Source organism: Misgurnus anguillicaudatus, unplaced genomic scaffold (genome assembly GCF_027580225.2).
Source record: "Misgurnus anguillicaudatus unplaced genomic scaffold, ASM2758022v2 HiC_scaffold_28, whole genome shotgun sequence".
Taxonomy (NCBI): Eukaryota; Metazoa; Chordata; class Actinopteri; order Cypriniformes; family Cobitidae; genus Misgurnus; species Misgurnus anguillicaudatus.
Window position 1 is genome coordinate 9,174,611 of NW_027395278.1, and position 25,373 is coordinate 9,199,983.

General features: G+C 38.3%; 1 protein-coding gene across 2 annotated transcripts in view; it reads left to right on the forward strand.

Annotated features, from left to right (window-relative positions):
• The window catches only part of LOC129417250 (BRISC and BRCA1-A complex member 2), a 205,963-nt gene that overhangs the window by 175,516 nt on the left and 5,074 nt on the right, over window positions 1-25,373 (forward strand). For both annotated transcript variants that reach the window (XM_055171795.2, XM_055171796.2), the window contains exon 9: window positions 21,397-21,467. In XM_055171795.2, coding sequence (XP_055027770.1) covers window positions 21,397-21,467 — 71 coding nt within the window. The remainder of the gene's footprint in view (window positions 1-21,396; window positions 21,468-25,373) is intronic.

Below are 25,373 nucleotides of genomic sequence, written 5' to 3' on the forward strand. Positions count from 1 at the left end.
AGAAAGAGCACATTGAATTTACACTGGCGATAGCAAAAGAAAGGCCCCGCGAACACTGATTTTCAAACTGCTACGTTTCCAACCTTCTCCACTTCTACCCGGACTACAGTAATCAAACTGGCACTCAAAGCCAAGAGATGAACTTATCCAGGAAGAAGCTGACCCACATAGGGATCTCCTCCTTTATGATCTACCCCTCCGTAGTAAAGGTAATGCACCACGGATCAACCTGCCTTTCCATATGGTCCTCCGAGTTACAGGTACATCCCTTATGGGATTGGCTAGAACTTAAGATCCCTACCAGTGGCTTAGTATTAAGTCTATGACTCAACTCTTTGTTCTCAATATTCATCTGTCCTGGCCACATATTCCTGGGAACGTGAAGACCTAGCCAAACCCGACTGGGATAATGTATGGGGAAATTGCTTCACTGCCTCTAAGAATCTGGCACACCAGATGATCCACTACAAATCTATTAATAAGTCTTATCCTACCCCAAGTGTTTTGTACAAGATGTGGTTTAGATCTGATTACTCTTGTCATATTTGTAATAACTCCATTATTAGGTGTGTCACGATTGTCCACGATTCAATTCGATTCTCAATTTAAAAAAATTTTTAAAGACAAAAAATGCTATGCCATTATTATTTATTATTATTTAATAGTTTCACATTAACATGCACATTGCGTGCTTTTCCTCGCATGGGGGTTTGTGGGCTTCGCAACGTGAGAAAGCTTGTAGAGAGGACTCCTTCTTACACCCACATGGACTTAATGCGCGCGTCTTGGACTCCTAGCATCTGAAATAAATCCAGCGCGTCATAAGCAGCTGCGCTTCTGTGGCTCACATGCACGCGCTATTGCATCTTTCCGAAGTCTAAACATAAACTAAAGTAGTAATCCTTACGTATTTGTTCAGCTTTATGCGTTTCAGGTGAGCTGAAGCAAACTATCCCTTTTGTTTAAAATATAACCCACTGCATCTTGGCGCCTTTCTCACTCTTGTGCACGTGCAGAGAGCTGCGCTCTGTTTGAAGTCAGATCACTAGGTAGTAATCCTGTTTATGATATGCATTTCAAGGAGTTGTAGCAATACATCCCTCGTGTTTAAAATATAAATCACCTTCCGCTGAACCAATGTTTTTAAAGGCACCTCAGAGAGTTTTTCCCCACAAGCCGACCGGACGTGACATGGGGGCATCGACAATCCCATTTTTTAATTCGAAGTTCAAGGTCGTGACTTAACTTCGATCGATTTAGATTTAAAATCGAAATCATGACACCCTTATCCATTATAGGTTTATATATACACATGTTCTGGAAATGTCCTAGAATACTTTCCCTATGGAAATCTATGGATTCCCTATGTATCTTCCACTCTCTCGGACCTTTTGTATATGGACATACCCAAGGACCCATTACTTCTCCTGTTACTAGATGATTCAAATGCTAATCAAAAAAGGATACTCCTGGCAGCCAGTACGGCTGCCAAAAAGACTATTCTGAAATTGTGGCTTGAACCATCCATCTCTCCAAACTTCATCTAGATATCTTTCCTCAGAGGCATTGTTCTGTTAGAATGCACCACTGCTAAACTCAATGGTGCAAAGGATCGGACTATCAGAAGCTGGGAAGAAATGGCAGAAATCCCATTGGACAAATTGAAAAGCTGATACCATTTTAAATGACTGTAAGGGCTCTGATCTTAATATCCTACTCCATATTGTTTTATATTATTTTCTTTTCTGTACCATTTAACTCATACATTTGTCTATATTTGGACGTTACATGTACACACTGTGTTTGGCAGTAATCATGGTATCTGTTGTATATAGTTTTGATTCTTTTCCATAAAAAATACTGATCACAAAAAATCAATCCTTCAACATGTGCAAAAAACAAACCCCAAGTTTTATTAAACTTTGCAAGAGAACCATGTATCAGGCACCTAACTTTTTCCAACTTAAAAAACTGAAGATGTCCCTGATCCCTGAAGTGAGAAGGCGGCGCAGGAGACTTCCACATCAATAAAATCAAATGTCTAGCCAATAAGGAGACAAAGGCTAGGAAGTCAGCTTTATATTTAGGAAGCTGCAAAGTGGGAGGTAAAACCCCAAACAAAGCGCTCTTGAAAAGCACCCCCACTCTAGCCCAAACCATGAGAAAACCTACTTTCACTAAAATGGTTGTTTTTACGAAACCATTTAGAGTATAAGCATAGTTATGGTATCATTATAGAGAAGACACTTTGAGCTTCATTTTCCAGGTTTCAAAATTAGTTAAAAATTAAAAAAGTTAGAGAGGCTGAAGTACATTAGAATAAAACTTTTTTTCATAACATCTTTTTTATTACTAAAAAACTTGATGAATATACAGTCTTGTTCAAAATAATAGCAGTACAATGTGACTAACCAGAATAATCAAGGTTTTTAGTATATTTTTTATTGCTACGTGGCAAACAAGTTACCAGTAGGTTCAGTAGATTCTCAGAAAACAAACAAGACCCAGCATTCATGATATGCACGCTCTTAAGGCTGTGCAATTGGGCAATTAGTTGAAAGGGGTGTGTTCAAAAAAATAGCAGTGTCTACCTTTGACTGTACAAACTCAAAACTATTTTGTACAAACATTTTTTTTTCTGGGATTTAACAATCCTGTGAATCACTAAACTAATATTTAGTTGTATGACCACAGTTTTTTAAAACTGCTTGACATCTGTGTGGCATGGAGTCAACCAACTTGTGGCACCTCTCAGCTGTTATTCCACTCCATGATTCTTTAACAACATTCCACAATTCATTCACATTTCTTGGTTTTGCTTCAGAAACAGCATTTTTGATATCACCCCACAAGTTCTCAATTGGATTAAGGTCTGGAGATTGGGCTGGCCACTCCATAACATTAATTTTGTTGGTTTGGAACCAAGACTTTGCCCGTTTACTAGTGTGTTTTGGGTCATTGTCTTGTTGAAACAACCATTTCAAGGGCATGTCCTCTTCAGCATAGGGCAACATGACCTCTTCAAGTATTTTAACATATGCAAACTGATCCATGATCCCTGGTATGCGATAAATAGGCCCAACACCATAGTAGGAGAAACATGCCCATATCATGATCCATGCTTCACTGTCTTCACTGTGTACTGTGGCTTGAATTCAGAGTTTGGGGGTCGTCTCACAAACTGCCTGTGGCCCTTGAACCCAAAAAGAACAATTTTACTCTCATCAGTCCACAAAATGTTCCTCCATTTCTCTTTATGTCAGTTGATGTGTTCTTTGGCAAATTGTAACCTCTTCTGCACATGCCTTTTTTTTAACAGAGGGACTTTGCGGGGGATTCTTGAAAATAGATTAGCTTCACACAGACGTCTTCTAACTGTCACAGTACTTACAGGTAACTCCAGACTGTCTTTGATCATCCTGGAGGTGATCATTGGCTGAGCCTTTGCCATTCTGGTTATTATTCTATCCATTTTGATGGTTGTCTTCCGTTTTCTTCCACGTCTCTCTGGTTTTTCTCTCCATTTTAAGGCATTGGAGATCATTTTAGCTGAACAGCCTATCATTTTTTGCACCTCTTTATAGGTTTTCCCCTCTCCAATCAACTTTTTAATCAAAGTATGCTGTTCTTCTGAACAATGTCTTGAACGACCCATTTTCCTCAGCTTTCAAATGCATGTTCAACAAGTGTTGGCTTCATCCTTAAATAGGGGCCACCTGATTCACACCTGTTTCTTCAAAAAATTGATGACCTCAGTGATTGAATGCCACACTGCTATTTTTTTGAACACACCCCTTTCAACTAATTCAACTAATTGCCCAATTGCACAGCCTTAAGAGCGTGCATATCATGAATGCTGGGTCTCATTTGTTTTCTGAGAATCTACTGAACCTACTGGTAACTTGTTTGCCACGTAGCAATAAAAAATATACTAAAAACCTTGATTATTCTGGTTAGTCACATTGTACTGCTATTATTTTGAACAATACTGTATGTGTGAAACCTAGAAATGCAATGATCCCAAAGCCACAAGTCTAAAGAAGTTATGTTTCACGTTTAAGGTCAATGAACTAAGAATGTCAAGAGCAGCTGGAACTGAGACATAGATATTGGACACATATAGTAACAAGTCATCGGCATATAGGGAGACCTTCTCTTCAAGACCATATCTTGTTATACCAGTGATGTGTGGCTCTGAACAAAGTGCAATAGCCAAAGGTTCAATAGCAACAGCAAATAAAAGAGGACTACAGAGGACAGCCCCAACGAGTGGAGCGGTGCAAAGGGAGATAATCTGAATGGGTGTCATTAGTTCTGATTGAAGCCACAGGGGATTAATAGAGCAACTTAATCCAAGAAATGAACTCCTGGCCAAAACCAAATTTCTCCAAAGTGTAAAAAAGGTAGTTCCACTCCACCCTGTCAAATGCCTTCTCCGCGTCTAATGAGATTACGGCTTCCGGCCCCACTGACGTAGACGAATTATAAACAACATTGAGAAGTCGTCTGAGATTAAAGAACCCATGCCTGTTCTGGACAAAACCTGTTTGATCAGGGGAGATTATCAAAGGCAAAACTGATTCCAGTTGCAGAGCTAATAATTTGGACAGAAGTTTTACATCTACAGATAAAAGACTAATTGGATGGTAACTAGAGCAGGAAAGATGGTCCTTATTCTTTTTTAAGAGTAAAGGTATGAAGGCCTAATGTACAGTCTGAGGTCACTTAGAGTAAGTAAGAGATTCATTGAACATTTCTATCAAAACTGGTGCTAATTTGTCAAAAAAGGTCTTGTAAAACTCGGTCGAAAAACCATCCAGGCTGGACATTTTTCAGACTGCATAGAAAGTGTTGCCCGTTTAAGTTCCTTTATGGTGATTGGGCCTAGAGTTCTCAACGGGTTCGGGTCAAAAATATAAGCAACTGAATCGGATCATCACTGCTGTTCACCGTAAAGAAAGTCTGGTCTGGCTGCTGCAACATGCATCACAGAGAGGGGCGGGGGATAGCAATAAGCTCCGGTTGCGGATCTGCTTCAGAGCAAATCCGTTGCGGATCCGCCCCAGAGCTTATTGCTATCACTGCGTGCACGCCTGTTGCCTGGAGAAGAAGAGATGGAGAAAAGTAAACTTGCTGCAGGTGAATTCACCGTTGCTTGCTACTACAGGAGGAGAAGCCGCTGGCTGGGTACATGTTTGAGTTCTTTTTATTTATTATTGTGTGATTTTTAGGCATATTTATATAGCCTATATTTAAAGTTTATTGTTTCAGTTGTTTGTATTGTTAAAAGGCGTGAACATGATAGTATCTGCTGGTCATGAAAATAGCCTACGTGTATGAGAAAAAAAGGCAGGGGGGGGTCAGCGGCGTCGGGCCGCAGGTCGGGTTCGGACAGATAATTCACGTTGATGTGTTGGGTTACATCGGGTCCGGGCTTTAAAAGCCACGGGTCGGGTCGGGTCGGAATTTTCAGGCCCGTTGAGAACTCTAATTAGGCCCTCTAACTGCTCAGTAATATTAGCATCTACCTTAACCGACTCCAGTAAGTCAAAAAAACTATCCAGGGCTGACAAATCAGACCCAACCTCAGAAGTATATAAGAGGAGTAAAACTGTTTGATCATTCAAATTGATCAAATTGATCATCAAATTAATCATTAAATTTTTTAGGATCAGTTGTGATGCAAGGAGGAGTATGAATTTGTGGAATCTGCTAAGAGGAGGAAGCCTGTAGAAGCTGATGGGCCAAAAGTTTAGTTGCCTTATCCCCAGATTCATAAAAACAATATTTAGCCTTAAATAAGAGCTCCTCAACCTCTTTAGTGGAAAGAACGTTAAACTCAGCCTTATATATGTTAGGGGATGGGGAGGAAGCATTGATATTATCAAGCTGGGAGATTCGTAACCTCAATTTCTTTCATTGTTTTCCTTTGTTTGTTCTCATATTGCTGCTGTAGACTCCCAGAGAAGGGAGGCTGAGATCCCTGGAGTTCTGTTGGTAGTAAGAAAAAAGTAAATTTGATTAGAGACATCCTCACTAGATAACAAGCACGCATTGAGATGCCAAGGGGGCATGTACGTTGGCACTCCTGTATGAATAGCTCCAATGTGGTCGGAGCATAATCTGATATTAGAATAGTACACTCTTAAGAAAAATGGTTCTTCAAAGGTTCTGAAACGATGGTAAAGGTTCTATATAGAACCATAGCTTACTGAAGAACCCTTTTTTCCCGAAATGGTTCTTTGTCTTGGCAAAAGGTTCTTTATTTCCCTCCTTTTTTGTTTTAAATTTAGTCAGTTATTTTCAAGCTGCCTCCTGATTATTTTCACCTGTAAAAGCTCTGAATCATCAGTCCTGCTGAACGGCTTGCAGACCAACAACACAAACAGGTAAGAGAGTAAAATAATCATCATTTACTGTTAAAAAACATTTTGAAAATTGAAGTTTAGTGTGTTCTTATTGTAATTTATTTATTTTATAACAGGTAAACTTTATACTGTAAGCTTCATTCCCTTTATAGCAGGTAAGCTTCATACTGTTTTAAATGATATATTTAAAGGACTCTGCTTTAAGACTTAGGATAATGATTTGTAAAGTGTTAAAAAGCTAATACATGTATATTGTACATTAAGTTTATTAAACTAATTATGAAAAGAATGTGGTACAACATATGTTTAGTGTTTTTTTATTGATATTTCAGAGTTTTCGTATGTGAGGTAATCTTACTGGGAGTGAAGGCAGTGCGTATGACCGCTTGATATGAGAGACACATCCTGCTTTTAAAGGTGATGTATGCATGTTTCTTTCAATGCTGACATTAACACTCTGGGGTCGATGGCGGCGCGGGTGCCGCAAACTCTTTATTTTTCAATCACTCCGCAAAGAGAGTTAGATAACTTTGCTGATTTTGGACATACAGATATGATTTATACATCATTTAAAACGTTAAAGTGTCTAGTTTTTTTTCTGTCCACTCCCAATAAAAACATAATGTTTTGCTTTTCGCAAAATTAAGATAATAAACATGATGCGCGTTTTGTTCTCTCTCCCTCAGTGAAGTCCTTTCAGAAACACGTCAGAAAAATTAACTGTAACTTAACGAATACTTGTCATAGAAACAAAAGATACATGTCCACAAAATGCTTGGAATGTCTGCTTTTGGAAGATGTAAGTGAAATCGAAAACAAATATTGTAATTCGTTGTTAACTGTCTTAGAAGAGTGAGATGTACCGTCTTTCTTGTGTTACTGCATTATCTATAATGAGCCACGCCCCGCTCCATTGAAGAGAAGAGCAGAGATCATCCATATTCATTAGTCAACCCCAGTCAATGGAGTCTCAGTCTCTGTGGCCATTCAGTGCTGTGTTGAGTTTTAATCCAATTGCTGGTGACATGACATCTACTTGTTTACTGACTCAGACTGTAACTTAAGTTATCTCCAGACGCGAGTGTGTGTGCTTCATCAAACAGACGCGATCGACGTCCAAACGCACACACAAACACACGATACCACATATTTGACGCGCTTTGTGGTATCATTATAAAATATGCGATTGTAAACATCACATCTACTTGTTTACTCGCGCCTAAAGTTATCTCCAAACAGACGCAAGTGTGTGTGCTTCGTCAGTGACGCGATGTTCAAACGCACACACAAACACACGATGCCTCATATTTGACGCGCTTTGTGGTATTCTTATAAAAGGTGCCATTGCAAACATCACATCTACTATTGTTTACTCGCGCATAAAGTTATTTCCAAACAGACGCGAGTGTGTGCTTCGTCAGTGTGACGGGATCAATGTCCAAACGCACACAAAAACACATGATGCCTCATATTTGACACGCTTTGTGGTAAAATTATAAAATATGCTCTCTCGCCTGTAAATACAAGTTATCTCCAGGCGCTTATGTGTTCTTTGTGCTTCCGTCAGACGCGGTTGACGGCCAAACGCACACACAAACACACAATGCCTCCTATTTGACACACTTTTGTATTAAGACGCATCTAAACACATCTAAAACCCTGTTTGTTCACGTATATCTCTGCACAGTAAGTTTATTTAACGCAGGATCACGCATGGGAAGGCATTTCTTTTGTGTTGCTTTCACAAACAAACACGTAACAAGGCGTCATCTTACTGCCTAAAGGCTCATTATGCAGCTCATTATGCAAGTGTTTTGTTCTTCAGCTGTCAATCACAGATTATTCAAGAGCTTCCAGCCTCCTTGCATATTGCCCTCCTAACCAAAAAGTGACTTTGAAATTATAAATCAATATAATGTCTTTTGTAAATGAGTAAGCAGAATGATTTTCACATCATTTTAAAGAAAAAACTCTAGACTACTAGATCCTGTTTTGAAAAGTCTTGGGAAAACATGTTTAGTATGGGTTTTTTGGACTTATATCAGTCACTTAAAAATGTAGCTTTTTCAAAAACCACGCTTAAACATTTTTCTCTCAAAAATACAAACATGTACATACATGTTGATCATATAATATAGTAGCCCAGTTTGTGCTGAACACAGTGTTATAAGACTTTTGCCATTATTATGTTTTTAAGCAACTGAAAAAAGCACAAATGTCAGTGCATGTCAAAACTTCTCCAGGGCCCTAAAAACCCCTTAGACTCCAGAGGGTTAAATAATAATATTTATTTACTGTTAAAACATCTTGAAAATTGAAGTTTTGTGTGTTTTAATTGTACTTTATTTATTTTACAACAGGTAAACTTTAAGCTTCATTCCCTTTAAAGCAGGTAAGCTTCATACTGTTTTAAATGATATATTTAGGGGACTCTGGTTTAACAATGATTTAGGATAATAATTTGTTAAAGTGTTAAAAAGCATAGACATGTATATTGTACATTAAGTTTATTAAACTAATTATGAAAATAATGTGGTACAACATGAAGGCAGTGCGTATGACTGCTTGATATGAGAGACACATCCTGTTTTTAAAGGTGATGTATGCATGTTACTTTCAATGCTGGCATTAAAATAATAGTTATTTACTTTTTAAACATTTTGGAGATTGAGTGTGTGATCTTGTGGCACATTTACATGTAATAGCAGAATTACTTATTATTTTTGTCTCTTTTAGGTGGATCATGAGTGAAGCTCTGCAGGTCGGCCATTGACTTGATAACAGTGGTTTATGTTTATTCAATTTATGAATAAATCTCTCGCCAACCATTCACCTATTTACTGACAAAGCAGGTAGCTTGAGCAGAATCATATTAAAACTTCTGTCAAATCATGTTTTACATACAGTATGCAAGCAAACTTCAGGCTAATATTAACTTGTTTTGTCTCTATGTCTTATCCTTTCTCACATGTCCAATAGATCCAAATCTTGTTCAGCCTGATGCTCAACCTTGTATAATGATGACCACTGCAAGGTGATGGAAATCTGCGTCTCAAGATCAACATGACGATAGCAGACCATCTCTTATCTTACTCTTATCTGACTAAATGTTCAACTTCATTGCCACAAAACAAAGAATATTGGATGGAGTATGTACTGTACAATGATCCAGCAAACAAAATAATATGGACTTTTTTAGCGAGATTCTACAAACATTGACACAATCCTATTGACTTTTATTATTAACATCCCATTCATTTGTATTCTATGCCATTTATCTGTTTGTGCTAAAGTGAAAGTAATGTCATAATATGTTAATATTCAGTATTTATTATCATTTGCATGATTTGATGTCGCATATGTCATGATTTTATTGATTTCATGTTATTGTTGTCTATTTAGAATGATTGTCTTTGCCAAATTTTATTGTTCATTTATTTAATTTTGAAGCTGTCATTTAACATCCATATCTTATTTGAGTAATGATTTGTTATATTTGCATAATAATTCACATATTTATTTTGATTGTGATTTTAATGCAGATATTTATTATTGTATGATATCTCATGTAATGAAAATAAAGTAAAAGTATTTTTCTGATGTCTTGAAGTTCTATTTTTAAACTGTTAAACCTTATAAAGTGCTATAAATAAAAACAAAACAAAAATATAAACAAAAATAATCCTCCTGACTGCTGATAAATGAAAGGGTTCTTTATAGCACCACTGAGGTTCTATTAGGGCTGGGTGATTTGTCCCCATAAAAAATCTGAGATTTTTTTACGATTTACGATTTTTTTATTACGATTTGATTCGATCCCCCCCCCCGCCCCCATTTAAAACAAAATAATTGCAAACTGTATATATTTTAAAAATATATATTTATTATATTTAATTAAAATGCATCAACAAAAAATTGTGAAGGAAGGAAGATTTGGCAAATGCAAAATGTATGTCAGTGTTTCCCACAGATCTGAAATTTACTTGTGGTGGTAGCTGGTGAAAAGGGCAATCATTATAATCCACTGACAAAAATGGTCTACTATACATGTGACACAGAACTAATAATGTGTGACACAAAACAATACTTTGATTTATTGAACATTAATATTAATTTCACATTATAGTTCATTAATCTAACCACCCCAAACTTTCTTTGCCATAAACAAAGCTGACACTGTTTGTCAAAGCACTACTAAAACACTTAATGTTTTTGCACTGATATATGAAGCAATTTGATGACCCCTTTTATCAAACTCAATATAATACAATACTATGTACAGTATATTAATAGACAGTGCAGGTTTATAGATTATAAATGTGACTGATGTTATAATTGTAATAATTTCTATTAGATAGGCACTTTTACTGCTTCTGCTTTCTATTTCTCTTTTGCCGATTAAAAAAGCTTAATCCACTCATTATTTCAGATTTAAAAGTCTACTTGCTGTCCCGATGGTAGGCTTTACATTACAGCTTTGCGTTTTTTATATCCTGAGTCAGCTTGAGCTTTGCTCGTTCAGTGCAATGGGCTTGACATTAGCACTGCTTTTTGCTACAATCTCTGTGCAAACTTTTTAGATTTTAGAAAATATATGGTCTATTAATAGTAAGATTATTAAAAAATGGGATAAAGAAAATGCAGCGCGTGGTCTCAACAAGAGCCAGTTGTTATCACCATAGAAACCGGAGGCACGCTGAAACTGCACTCGAGCTTTAGCGCGGTAGCGCTCACGGCCGTTCTCCGATCGACTCTGGTTTTACACACAATATTAATCATACTTGGGACCCTAAGTAATAAACTAGGACCGACCCGGACCAGACTGACCATTTCAAATATAAACCCGGAACCGTACGGGTCCTCTCAGTGAAGAAAGACCTCTAATGGTAAAACTCTGATCAAGTTCAGAAACATGGAAGGATACATTGTGACACTGAGCTTGCTTTGCGTCGCACCCAATTCATTGAGAAACAAAGAGCACGTGAACGCACACTCAACGGAAGAGACACAACATGCTTGCACACAAAATGAAGCCAACATGGATGCTATAAACACATATGCACATAAGCATATGCGACCATTTTGGTCGCAGTGGAGTTCCCTGGCTGCTCAGTATGTGCTGCAGTTGATCCAGTTTGCCGCGCTGGATGATGAGTTTATGACGCGCTGGATGATGAGTTTATGACGCGTGCATCTTCACGGGCTCTCTCAACAAAACACGGGTCATCCAGTCGAGTTCAGAAAATACGGAAATTCGTAAAGTGATTTTTTTTTCTGGGCGGGTCGCAATTTACCTGGGCGGAATGCCCAGTAGAGCCTATGTTTGGGAAACACTGTATGTACTGCGCTATACTGCAGAGGGGGAGAAAAAAATCTAAAAAAATCGATTTTTTGAAAATATGAATCGATTTGACCTACCAACTCGATTTTAAAATCAAATCGATTTTTTTCCCAGCCCTAGGTTCTATGTAGCACTTTTCAAGGCAAGGTTCTATATAGAACCATCTAAAAAGGGTTCTATATAGTACCAAAAACGGTGCTGCTATTGTTACGAGCTGAAGAACCTTTATTAGGTACTATATAGAACCAATTTTCTTAAGAGTGTATCATAAGAGCAAAAGACTGAACCAAATGGAGAAAATGGTTGTCCATGTGAAAAAAATCAATACGAGAAAAGGTGTGATGTACATGAGAAAAAAAAGAATACATTTTACCAGACGGATTAAGAAAGTGCCAAGGATCAGAGACCGAGACTCATCCATAAAGGATAATATGGACTTAGAAGACTTTGAGGGCACTCCTGGTCTAATAGAAGAATGATTTAATACAGGATTAAGCCAACAATTGAAGTCACCTCCCATAATAAGTAGATGTGTGGACATGTCAGGTAATTTGCTGAATAATTGATGGAAAAAATTGTCGTCATCCCAGTTTGGACCATACATATTAGCCAGAATTACAGAATACTGTAATACTATATAGCTGTCCCATTACAAACACAAACCTTCCATTGGGGTCAGCTATTACATTAGAGCACACAATAGAAACCAATTTGTGAATCCAAATTGCAATACCCCTAGATTTACCATTAAAACTAGAATGAAAAACTTGACTGACCCACCTCCCCTTTAATCTGATATGGCTGGAAGTGCATCAAGTGGGTAAATATCAAAGGAATATTTTGTGTTGTTACTGACCCTTTTGGGGACTGTAGGTAAAAGAAACCCCAGATTTTAGACAAACGGGGGCACCAGAGAGCCACTTAAGAGACTTTGTCTGACCTTTTTGTCTACACTTAATGGGCGGGCCGCATTGACGACTTGGAAGTAAACCCCCACTGCTATGATTGGATAACAGTTTTTCATAGTCAAACTAACTTTCAATACTTATTTAATCTCATGTGTAATCAGTTTAATGTTAAGTGAGTGTCTTAAGACACAGTGTCTTTCTTACACACACACATTTTATCATAAACCCTTTTGACACACACACGCGTGTCTTTTATTGTAAACCCACGCACAAACACGTACACACGCGCGCGCACACACACACACACACACACACACACACACACACACACACATCTTTTATCGTAAACCCTTTCGATGCGCGTGTAGCAGCGCGCACGCACAAACACACACACACACACGTGTCTTTTACATAAACCCTTTCGACGCACGTGTAGCATGAATTCCCATGAATCGCGTCCCTCTGAAGAGAAGTCCCGGCTGCCACTGATAGTGACACATAGTACTAAAGTGTTTTACTCACACAAACACGCATGTCTTTTATCATAAACCCTTTCCACGTGTGTGCAGCATGAATTCGCGTGAATCGCGTCCCTCTGAAGAGAAGTCCCGGCTGCCACTGATAGTGACACATAGTACTAAAGTGTTTCACTCACACACACCCCCGTGTCTTTTATCATAAACCTTTTCCACGCGCGTGCAGCATGAATTCGCTTCCCTCGGAAGAGAAGTCACCGGCCGCCACTGTGACACATAGTACTAAAGTGTTTTACTCACTTAAGCTGTGCCATTCTGTCCAGATTCAATATTGATGGAGGAGCATTGCTTTTTAATCGCAGTCTTTCTTCAAATCCAGCGTTCTTCTGAACATCCAAACATGTAGCAACTGTTATGATTCCCTCGTTTGATTGGAATGATGTCTCTTGACAAAAACAATGGCCCGAATACGGTACGGTTGACGTTTAGCCATCCTTGCTGTAACTTGTTATGAAAACTCTGAACTACACGTATTATGTGGGCGCGATCTCAAGTTGGAGAGCTCATGAATAGTGATTACCTCGATCAGTTCCACGTCACACTGATCAGCTTTTCAAACTGACCTGGGGTGCGTTCTCCGATAACGTTCTCTCTTAGCGCGATACGAAGACTCAAAAGGTACACCTTAACTACAGGTATATCTTTCCTACGTCTGTTCTCCGAACTATACCTTAGGATGTTGCTTAAGGTAAACCTTCTTAAGTTCGACCTTAGCGGGTGCTGTCCATGGTGGAGGTGCTGAATAGGTTGATATCGATTGCTCGACAATCAATTATTCACTTTATGTAATAGGTTTCGCTGCGTTATGAGATAGCGGTGTTCTTTATTAAATAAACATTTTAGAAATAGTTCAAGTTAAATTTATTAGGAATATCTGTTAAAAATATTTTAAATTGCAAACAACTAAATTCAACCTTCTATATTTTATATCAAACCCGTGCAAAACCCGCAACTTTATTTCCAAACGTATCATGTTTAAACTGCTCCAATTCATCCGCTTTGCCTTCACTTGAAAGGATAATTTATATTAGGGGTTCCCAATAAGTGCGTTGCACAGGGGAATAAATTGGGTCGTGCAAGTAATTGGTTGTGCAAAAACAAACTGTTGTTGTTCATTAGTTCACGCGTTTATTGTGCTTGGACAGTGGATGCGCAAGCAGCATCGTTACAATGCGGATAAAGCTTAATGGACGCATTTCTGGAGCCTGTCTGTCTACCTCAAATATAACATATAATATATATATATATATATATATATATATATATATATATATATATATATATATATATATATATATAATTAATAAATATATATTATGATTACTTTAGATTTTAGCTTTGATTAGTTTTAATGTGGAAATTGTGTTGACCTTAGGAGACTATAAGTAAGTGCGCAGTTTGTTTTGAATGTTTATAAAGAATATGGCATGCAGTTGCCTCAAAGTTATAAAACATTAAAAAACTTCGATGCAAAGTCGAATTAACATTAACAATCCTAATTAGTTTTTTATTTTTTATTTTACCCGATTTATTTATGCAGCTAAAATACTTGCCGGTAGACTAAGATTTAACGGATATGAAATGCACAAATTAAATCGTAGGATTCGCTGTATAGCTGCCAGTTTCACCAACTCCATCACCCAAAATATATTTTTTAAATAGTTTCTTAATCCTGTAGCATTTAATAGTTCGCAGTTGATGTCCCTTTGGAAAACATAATTAAAAATCTAACAACCATTAATGTAATGATGTCTAATTATGTGAATGTTTTATTCTTTAAATATAAAAATATTTGCCTAATTAAACACGAAGTGTTTTTTTTTTTACAAATATTTAGTTATATAGACTGCAATGTAAGCTTTTATGAAAGTGATGGCCCCTAGTGGAGTCATGTGGGATAAGGAATAGTTAAGAGTGCTCCAGACCAACCTTCCGAACGAACGACTTACAGAAGTGATACGTAACTAAGAACGTTTCGGAAAACACGTATTAGCGATAAGGTACAGCTTAAGGTACAACTTAAGAACGACGTAGCGTTAAGGTAGTTTCGGAGAACGCAGCCCTGATTTCTCCGCTTATTTCTTTTCAGTGGCTAGAGTTGACGAGGGGGGTGGAAGTTAATTTTCACATTCACGACACAACACATATAGACCTAACACATATCAAAAAATACAAGTAAAAACGGTTTCATCTGGAAGGGCCTCTTTAAAGGAACAGTATGTAGGATTGTGACCAAAACTGGTATTGCAATCAGAAAACTTGTGGCTAAAACTGGTACTGCAATCACATAACTGGTGGCCAATACACAAAATGACAACATAAACATCAGTTGAGGGCTGCAACTCCACTTTTTAAATGAAATATCATGGCCAGACCACTGTTGTCACTGTTGTGATATAAGTATTTGAAATTAAAATGATTTCCTAATGTCAAGTGACATATCAGGGCCATTTTATGATTAATTGATATACATTTCTTACATACTGTTTCTTTAAACGTTCATCACATGCATTTTTGAAACAATCCAAAATGGCTGACTTTCTGTTGTACGGAACTTACCAACTTTAACAGTACCAACTTTTGTACATGTGCGTACATGTTTGCACCATCTGTGCACCAATGTTTTTTTTTGTTTTTTTTTTGCATTACAGGGGGCGCTACAGAGCCCCCCTGCCACGCCCGTGTTCCAGTCTTTGCTCGGTCGCAATAACGGATGACTCTGACGTCTGTGCCAAATTTCAAGAGTTTTCAAGCATGATAAGGCATGGCTTGTGCAGTTCAGCTGCATATGCAACCTCAGCAGACGGCACGCTTCGGATTGAGAAACACCCATTGTTTACAAACGAGGACGTGTGTAATCACGTAATGGCGTATAATTCCGTACATGCCATGCAGTTTAGACATAGTAATTCACTATCGTGTATCCTTCAACTTTCAGTAAGGATGCACTACAGGTTTTTTTTAAAGGTCCCCTTCTTTCTGTGTTTTTGAAGCTTTAATTGTGTTTACAGTGCACAATATAACATGTGTCCATGTTTCACGTGTAAAAAACACAGTATTTTTCACACAATTTACTTATCTGTATACAGCTGTTTTCACTGTCCTCAAAATGGGCTGATGTCTTCCTTGTTCTATGAAGTCCCTCTTTCAGAAATACGTAACGAGTTCTGATTGTGTAGTTTGTTTAGTGTGTTGTGATTCGACAGCAGCTCAACTTGCCATTAGCTTAGCTGGCGACTGACGTATTCCTGTGGGCGGAGTTTAGTCAAAAAACTGTTTTATTGACGTCATTAAAGCAGGAAGTAGAGGGCTGCGGTCCAAACCGGCCGTTCGCTGTAGGCTTTAAAAGGGGAATTCTGTTCAAGAAAATATATCGCCTGGCAGGAAACTCTGAGCTTTATAATTTTACAGGTATTATTTATTCTATTATAGCAACATGACACACTAACTAGGGTTTAAAAAATGGGATCAGAAAAAACATGACCTTTAAGTCTGTGCTGTAATATGATTCCATACACATGCCACGCCAATGTTTACAAGTGCTGCGTTGTTTACTTCTGTTCACACAGGAGGCATTCCATAAATGTTACTAGGTCCCCTTTACAGGAGCGATCACATAACTTTTACAGGACATGTTTGTGTTCGTACAGAAGGCTCTCTGCCAATGTTACAGAAATTTTCTGCGATCAAAGTGCTGTGTGAATGGGGTTTATGATGCACAAGCATGAACCTCTACCCTCAAGGGTTTAATTTGCCTTTGCACAAACAAATGGGCACTTTCAGCTCTATGAATTTCTCTCCGCTCTCGCTCAGAGAGTGAGCAAAAACTTAAAATCTCTTCTGTGTAATTGCGTATTTTTCCCCTTCCATGAAGTGTGCGTGTGTTAGCTTAGACTGCGTCCCATGCGTTTGCAAATCCATCAGTGCTCTAGCTCTCTATGGTAATAGCCCTTGTGTTAGTGGCTAGTGGGAGTGTCTGTCTTACTTGTCATAGCTGAAATCTACCCCCATTTGGAGGGTTGGCGGGGTTAATGTCAACCCCTGTTTGTATTTACAGTAACTTTATAGGGATACATATATTTATGACAGATGGAATTTGTGTTAGTAAGGCCAGTTATGAATGGCATTTCCAGTTTCAGAATGAGCACTCTGACATCAGAAGCTGGACTCTTATTTAGAGTAGCCATGTTTCCATTGCCATGATTTCATGCACATTTTGAAGTATCGCATCAAGAATGAGTGATGAAAATGCCAAAGTTCGATAAAAAATCACCTAATTTGCAAAAAAAGTTGTTATGCTCGCTTGAGGTGGTTTTTGATATATTTGAAAAAGATTAAATGCGAATAATGGGAGATGGAAACGCATTTGCCGAATTCATTCTGACCTAGCGAACAATAAACCAACAGGACTGATCATCTAGCTGTTTCCACTGTCTTTGTCTTTACCATATATATTGGGCTCAACGTCATTACAATGATCTTGCTGCTAGTGCCTTCATCAAAAATGCTGCATTCCTTTTTCTGTGCACAGCATTCAGTTTGGCGATTACAAGCTGTACAGCTAATAAATGAATAACTTGCCCCATTGTGAGTACATGCAGTCCTATCTCCATTTTCATGTACCTTGTTTTGTTTACTGTTGGTTACTAGGTTACCACCTACCTAGTAGGTTACCACCTCATTCGCTCAAACTACTTGATGGAAACGCACCTAATTCACATTTCTTTATTTATTTATTTTTTGCGAATTTTGAAAAGATTTGCTTAACGTTTAGATGGAAACCCAGCTAGTGATAAACGTTCAGCTGTGTTAAAACATTGATCTCACCTGTCATTGTCTCCCACGCTCCCTGTGTGGGTGTATAGTTCACTGATCCAAAGTTCCTGACACACCTCTTCTAAACAAACAAGCTGAAAGAGAGGGAGAGAGAGAGAACAAATGTGTGTGTTTATGTGTGTGACCTTGCATAGAGCAGTAAAACATTTCTTTCTGCTCTTAACACATGCTGAGTCATGAAACGAAGAACAGCATTGATCCTTACTTCACACATCACACAAATCCCCACTTGTACAACCTTTAAGATAAGTAATACAATCTGCTAGACCATGCTGTCTGTTTGGGTGTTAGAGACACTAATTTATGTGTATCTAAGTCATTGTGTGTAGGTCATCTTTAGTTGTTCAGGGCCTCAAGGTCTTTCGCCTTGCATCCACATGAGTACAGGCCTGCCACAAACTTTGACTGCCACAAGCCATCAGTCATGAAAACAAAACACTGGTTAGGCGACTTGCTCATTAATGCTAATTAACGTGTTCACCAGCATAATAGCACACTGCATCACAAGCTCCTTTATGATCTTATCATAAGCAAAATGCCTGTGTGTGGTTTCTCAAAAGAAAATCACGAATAATACGCGAATTTTAGAGGCTGCAAAAAAAAAAAATTAATCCCTTTATGAGATGTGTGAACCATAGACCGTAAAAAAATATGGACGTAGTGTCCGTGACGTCACCCATTGGTTTGTGAAGATCGCTTTTGAAGCTTAAATTAGGCGTTGCCTGCCATCGCCATCTTGGTTGCGCGTCCCCGCAAATTACTCGCGGAAAACCGAAAATGGGTAAAGAGGCGGGACATGCGTGAAGCTGAGGTGAAACCACGCCCGCCTAGCGCGAGTCTAGTGACAGCAGTGGCTGTTCAACCGACACTCAAGCGGCCACGCCCTTAATTATGCAGAAGTTTAAGGCTTAATATAATCTAAACGGATGAGTTACAAAAAAATTCACTCCCCTCACAGTTGTCATGAAGGGCAAAATTAGCTATATAAGCTTTTTGTACCAGGCTGTAAACATATTATTTTCTACTGTAAAGTTGGCCATTTTTAACATGGGAGTCTATGGGAATTGACTCCCTTTTGGAGCCAGCCTCAAGCGGCCAGTCAATGAATTGCAGTTTAAGGGGGCAGTCACACCAAAAGCGCTTTAAACGCTTGCAAACGCAAGGCGTGACGCACTGCCTTTTTTAAAAAAAGAGCAGTGCGACGCGGCTTTTCATATTGCTAAGCAACCACCGAGTCAGCTGTCTTGTCAATCAAATACTGAAGCGTGAGCGCTCTTTTGCTGTTAACTCTTTCACCGCCAGCATTTTTTAAAAAAAGTTGCCAGCCAGCGCCAGCGTTTTTCATGATTTTCACCAAAGTTTAATGCCTTCCAGAAAATGTTCTTCTTCAAATAAACATACAATATACCAAATGAAAGAACAGACCCTCTGCTTTCAAACAAAAAAAAACGTTTCATCCTACCTTAAGCAGTTCTTTTGTAATCAGCTTTTGAATATGGGTAGGTTTCTGCAAAAATACCACATTTTGAGCAAAAAGCAGAGATAATTCAATTTTTGTGAAGGACTTTTCATAGAGATCCCATTCAGAGCGATCTTTAAAACAGACACGGACATGCAGCAGCTTGCCATAGGGCAATACTTCCGGGTTTAGAAAGTTGCGGAAGGGCGCCACCTAGTGGATAATAGCGGTATTGCGGAAAGACGGAAATACTCGTCATTGGCGGGGAAGCGTTTTCTCTTGATTGATGAGATATCTCGTCAATGGCGGGGAAAGAGTTAACTGTCATATTAGCAGAAACTTTAAAAAGAGGGCGCTTGCTCTGATCTTGTTTGAGGATGAGAGGTGCACAAACACGCAGGAGAGAGTGAGCGAGTGGAGTCCGGTTCTTCAAAGCAACTGTAAACTTCCCTCACCACAACGTAAGGCCCGCCTCTCCCCTCATTCAATTGGACAATGGAAAGACGCGAATGACGTCGGGCGCTTCTCCGCTCTCAGCGCTCCTTCAAAAACGCGTGCGTGGCAGGCGGCAAAAAAACGTAAGGCGCTCGGCGCGCATAAACAGCGCGCAAACGCGCCCTGCCCATAGAATATCATTCAAAAAAGGCGCCTTCAACTGCCATAAACGCTTTTGGTGTTTCTGGCCCCTAAGGGGGCGTGCACACCAACGCTTTTAACGTCGCGGCCGGCGCATGTTTTCAATTCATTTCAATGGAAACTCAGCGTTTTTCAAATAAGCCAGCAGCTAGCGGTTTTCTTTCGCGCTGAAAATCGGCGCCCGGCGGTTTTTCCGCGCTCAGCTCTGAGCACCGAGAGTTGAAAGATGTTCAACTTTGGAAGAAAAGCTCCGCTCGTCAATGTCAGTTTTCACACGGCCGCCCAATCACAGTGGAGGAGGGGCGGGACATTACCACAGCAACCAACCGGCTCGCAGCTGAAGAATCACAGCTACCAAAGCGCTCATCTGAAGAAAGCTGGCACTCAGCTGAAAAACAGCTGGCATTCGGCGTCCTCAAGGCGTTTTCAGCCGCGTTTAAAAGTTTTGGTGTGTCCAGCTCCAGCCCCTAAGTCACTTCCGTGTTGGCTTCATTAGAGAGATCGGAAGGTTGCCCCTCGGTGTGAACACACAGATATGACGTCAGATTTATGATAAAAAGTGCCCATAAACACAGATTTAGACTGATTTGTGAACAATATTTGAGAGAAATTGTTTTTGTACATAAAAAATATGGACAAAAACAAAAGTGTTGCTTTTATAATTTTGTTCAGTGTACTAGGGCGGCAGTTGCTCAGTGGTTCATGTAGGTTGTCTACAAATCGGAACATTGGTGGTTCAATCCCCGGCTCCACCTGACCAAATGTCAAGGTGTCCTTGAGCAAGACACCTAACCCTAACTGCTCCCGACGAGCTGGATGGCGCCTTGCATGGCTGACACGACCATCGGTGTATTAATGTGTGAGTGAATGGGTGAATGTGATGCAAATTGTAAAGTGCTTTGGATGGCCATGGGTCTATGAAAGCGCTATATAAATGCAGTCCATTTAACATTTACTATTAGTTACTATTACTCCACTAAGGCTGAAATGTATATTGTATGTTTTAATCCCCTGGAAAAAAACTCAAACATGATGATTTTATAGAACATGATGCATTACTGTGTCTGTCATAATTGAATAATTAAATACATTTGGAGGCAGTGGTTGTTTTATATTTGAGCACCATATAGAAAGTTAACATGACAAGCCACTGACCACCATTCCCTCTAGGTATTAACATCTACATTGGTCTTTAAAACACATATAAAGTCATAGTTATTTTATCTTTAAGCCACATGCCTTTTGTTGTGTAATTTTTACCTTCACTAATCTTCTACCAATGTTATTACAGTTCTCTCTTTCTTGGTTTCAGGTGCAGTATGTTATTCAAGGATATCAGAAGAGAAGAGAATACATTGCTGCTTTTCTCAGTCATTTTGGAATGTGAGTGCCTTTTTACTCTTGAAGACTTTTTGACATTAAAAGTCAAGTTAAAAGTCCACTCTTTGTTCTTAAAACCATTAAGCTTGGTAATAGATAGGTTGAGGAAAAAATTATTTATATTTAAATGTTTCACAAAATTGCAAACAAAAATAGTAATGACACAATATCATTGCTATTTTATTGATAAACCAGAATCAGAGGCTGCCATTCCACATTATTACGTGGCTCTTTAGAATGTTTAATTCTGATCGGACAGTTGCAAGTTTTCAGAGGTATATTATTCCTAGATAACAACTGTCTGAAACTGATAACTGATCCAGGTACTACATGTCATATTGAGCAAAACAATTTAATACTTAAAAATAAATTAAATATAAATATGCTTGATTAATAACATATATGAGTCTTTATTAATGTAAAAAAGTAAAATCCTAGCAAAATGTTTGTGTTTCTTACAAGTGAGCTAATTGAATATTCCAGATCAATGTTCCATGTCCATATATTTACTCATGTGGGAAGTAGCTGTGTAATAAGAGGGATAATGTACAAATGTACATCCACAAATAAACCCCTTCAGGGGGATACAATACCTGCTGTAAAAATACTGAAATTTTTGGGTTGTCAAAGTTTTTGATAACTGTTTTTGATTAGTGGATGGTGGAGATTCGCTCATGTGATGTAGTAGGTATCAGTAAGTAGATCAAAACTTAAACACTGCAGTGACATTGAAAGATCAAATGTAGTTCATACCTTATGAAGCTTATGTACAGGCAAGCACACAAATGCAACAATTCTGTCTTCTTAAAACAATATATAAATCAATTATTTAAGTTTTCTATATTTATTTATTTTTTTATATTTTGTATGGCGTCTCTATTTACCTACATTTGCACTACCCTATTCTGCATATTCGGTACATACAGTATTTGTTTATATTGCACTTTTCTATATTGGTTTCATATTTTGTTTAACACTGTACTTACTAATATTTTGTACAGATTTGTTTACATTGTTGATATTAGATTTTTGTAAGTGCGTGTCTATGAGAGTAGGTAAAGTGTTGTCCCAAAGTAAAATCTAAAGTCAATACATTAAGCAGCATAGGCATAAGGCATTTAGACAGCAATGTTAAAAGGTGAGATTCAGTACTTTGTACAGATAAGCAGATAAGCCTAGAATATGAAAGCATTGCACTTGGGCATTGTAGCCTAGTGGTTAGAGTTTCAGGCTTATAACCCGAGAGTTGTCTGCTCACGACTGGCAGGTTGCAACTGTGGTGCCCTTGAGCAAGTCACTGGGTGCTGCAGTGATAGCTGCCCCCTGTGTGTGTGTTCACAACTTGCAGTGAGTGTGTTTTTTTTTCACTGGATAGATTAAATGCAGAGGTCACATTCCAAGTATGGGTTACCATACATTGGGCAAGTACGTCACTTTCGCTTGTTTCACTTCACTTTAGATACGTTAAGTGTTTTCCTCCTATCATTATTATTGGAAAATGCTTCTCTAAAGGAAATCAAAACAATGTATGCATTATAAAATGTCCTAGTCCATCGCATTACATTTTAATCATCTTACAGTTTATGAAGTTTATTGTTGCTATGTATGCACTCAGGTTTTTGTAATTTGGCCAAAATCTCCTGTTATAAAAGAATTGCTATGCACCTGCTATGAGACAGTATTGTCTATATGACTTGATGACAAATTCTGGATTAATAAAATTTTCTTCACTCCTTAGGTACATGAAACATAAGCCTTTAGGGTTTGTTGAGTAAAGTCAGTTATACCACCCAACAAAGTTGTGAGGTTTCATTAGAAGCTCTTTCTATATGTGTAAAACCCACAGACAGAAGTCAATGGAGATCGATAGCAATGATTTATGCAAAAAAATTACCAAAAATGGAGACACACGGTTTACGTTGGAAAGTGATGATATACACTTGAAACAAGCTTAAAAACGTTCTTATTAAATGTGTGCTGGCAGCAAATGATTATCTTGTACAGTATTTGATTTGGTATAAAACTGCTCTTGCGAGTACTGGTCTGTTCTGTTACTAGTACAGGAACTTGTAACACTGGCACACCCCAGTGATCATGAGAAATTAGTTACCAACAATAATCTTTTTTCTTAATTACTTGAGATAATTCAGGTTCTAATCTCACAAACAAGCACAGACAGTCACCTTATTATAGACCGTAATACATGAGGCACCTAGATGTCTCTGGTTTATTAACACACCCTTATGCAGCAACAGACAAGGCATTCTGGCTAGAGGCACAGCCTTAAAGGGATAGTTTACCCAAAAATGAAAAATCTGTCATCATTTACTTACTCTCATGTTGTTACAAAACTATATTAATTTATTTTTTTTTCTGCTGAACACAAAGTCAAATATTTTGAGCAATGTTTTTAACAAAATCATTTTTGAGCACCATTGATTTTAATAGTAGTATTTTTCCTTCTATGAATGTTAATGGTATTTTTGTTTTCTGCTTGATTACAAATACAACCCGAATTCCAGAAAAGTTGGGACGTTTTTTAAACTTTAATAAAATGATAACTAAAAGACTTTCAAATCACATGAGCCAATATTTTATTCACAGTAGAACATAGAAAACATAGCAAATGTTTAAAATGAGAAATGTTACAATTGTATGCACAAAATGAGCTAATTTCAAATTTGATTTCTGCTACAGGTCTCAAAATAGTTGGCACAGGGCATGTTTACCATGGTGTAACATCTCCTTTTCTTTTCAAAACAGTTTGAAGACGTCTGGGCATTGAGGCTATGAGTTGCTGGAGTTTGTGGTCGTCTTTGACGTATTTTTTGTTTAATGATGCGCCAAATGTTCTCTATAGGTGAAAGCAGGCAGGCCAGTTCAGCACCCGGACTCTTCTACGACGAAGCCATGCTGTTGTAATAGCTGCAGTATGTGGTTTTGCATTGTCCTGCTGAAATATAAAAGGCCTTCCCTGAAATAGATGTCGTTTGGAGGGCAGCATATGTTGCTCTAAAACCTTTATATACCTTTCAGCATTCACACAGCCTTCCAAAATATTCAAGCTGCCCATACTGAATGCACTTATGCACCCTCATACCATCAGAGATGCTGGCTTTTAAACTGAACGCTGATAACAACCTGGAAGGTCTCCGTGATTTCCAACAAGAATGTCAAATTTGGACTCGTCTGACCATAGAACACTATTCCACTTTGAAATAGTCAATTTTAAATTAGCCTTGGCCCACAGGACACGACGGCGCTTCTGGACCATGTTCACATGTGGCTTCCTTTTTGCATGATAGAGCTTTAGTTGGCATCTGCTGATGGCACGGCGGATTGTGTTTATTGACAGTGGTTTCTGGAAGTATTCCTGGGACCATTTAGTAATGTCATTGATACAATCATGCCGATGAGTGATGCAGTGTCGAAAACCCGAAAACCACGGGCATCCAATAAAGGTCTCCGGCCTTGTCCCTTACGCACAAAGATTTCTCAAGTTTCTCTGAATCTTTTGATGATGTTATGCACTGTAGATGATGAGATTTGCAAAGCCTTTTCAATTTGATGTTGAGGAACATTGTTTTTAAAGTATTCCACAATCTTTTTACGCAGTCTTTCACAGATTGGAGAGCCTCTGCCCATCTTTACTTCTGAGAGACTCTGCTTCTCTAAGACATACCTTTTATAGCTAATCATGTTACAGACTTAATTTCAATTAACTTGATGTTCTCCCAGCTGAATCTTTTCAAAACTGCTTGCTTTTTTAGCCATTTGTTGCCCCCGTGCCAACTTTTTTGAGACCTAAAGCAGGCATTAAATTTTAAATGAGCTAATTAAGTGGATAAAAGTGTAAAATTTCTCAGTTTAAACATTTGCTATGTTATTTATGTTCTATTGTGAATAAAA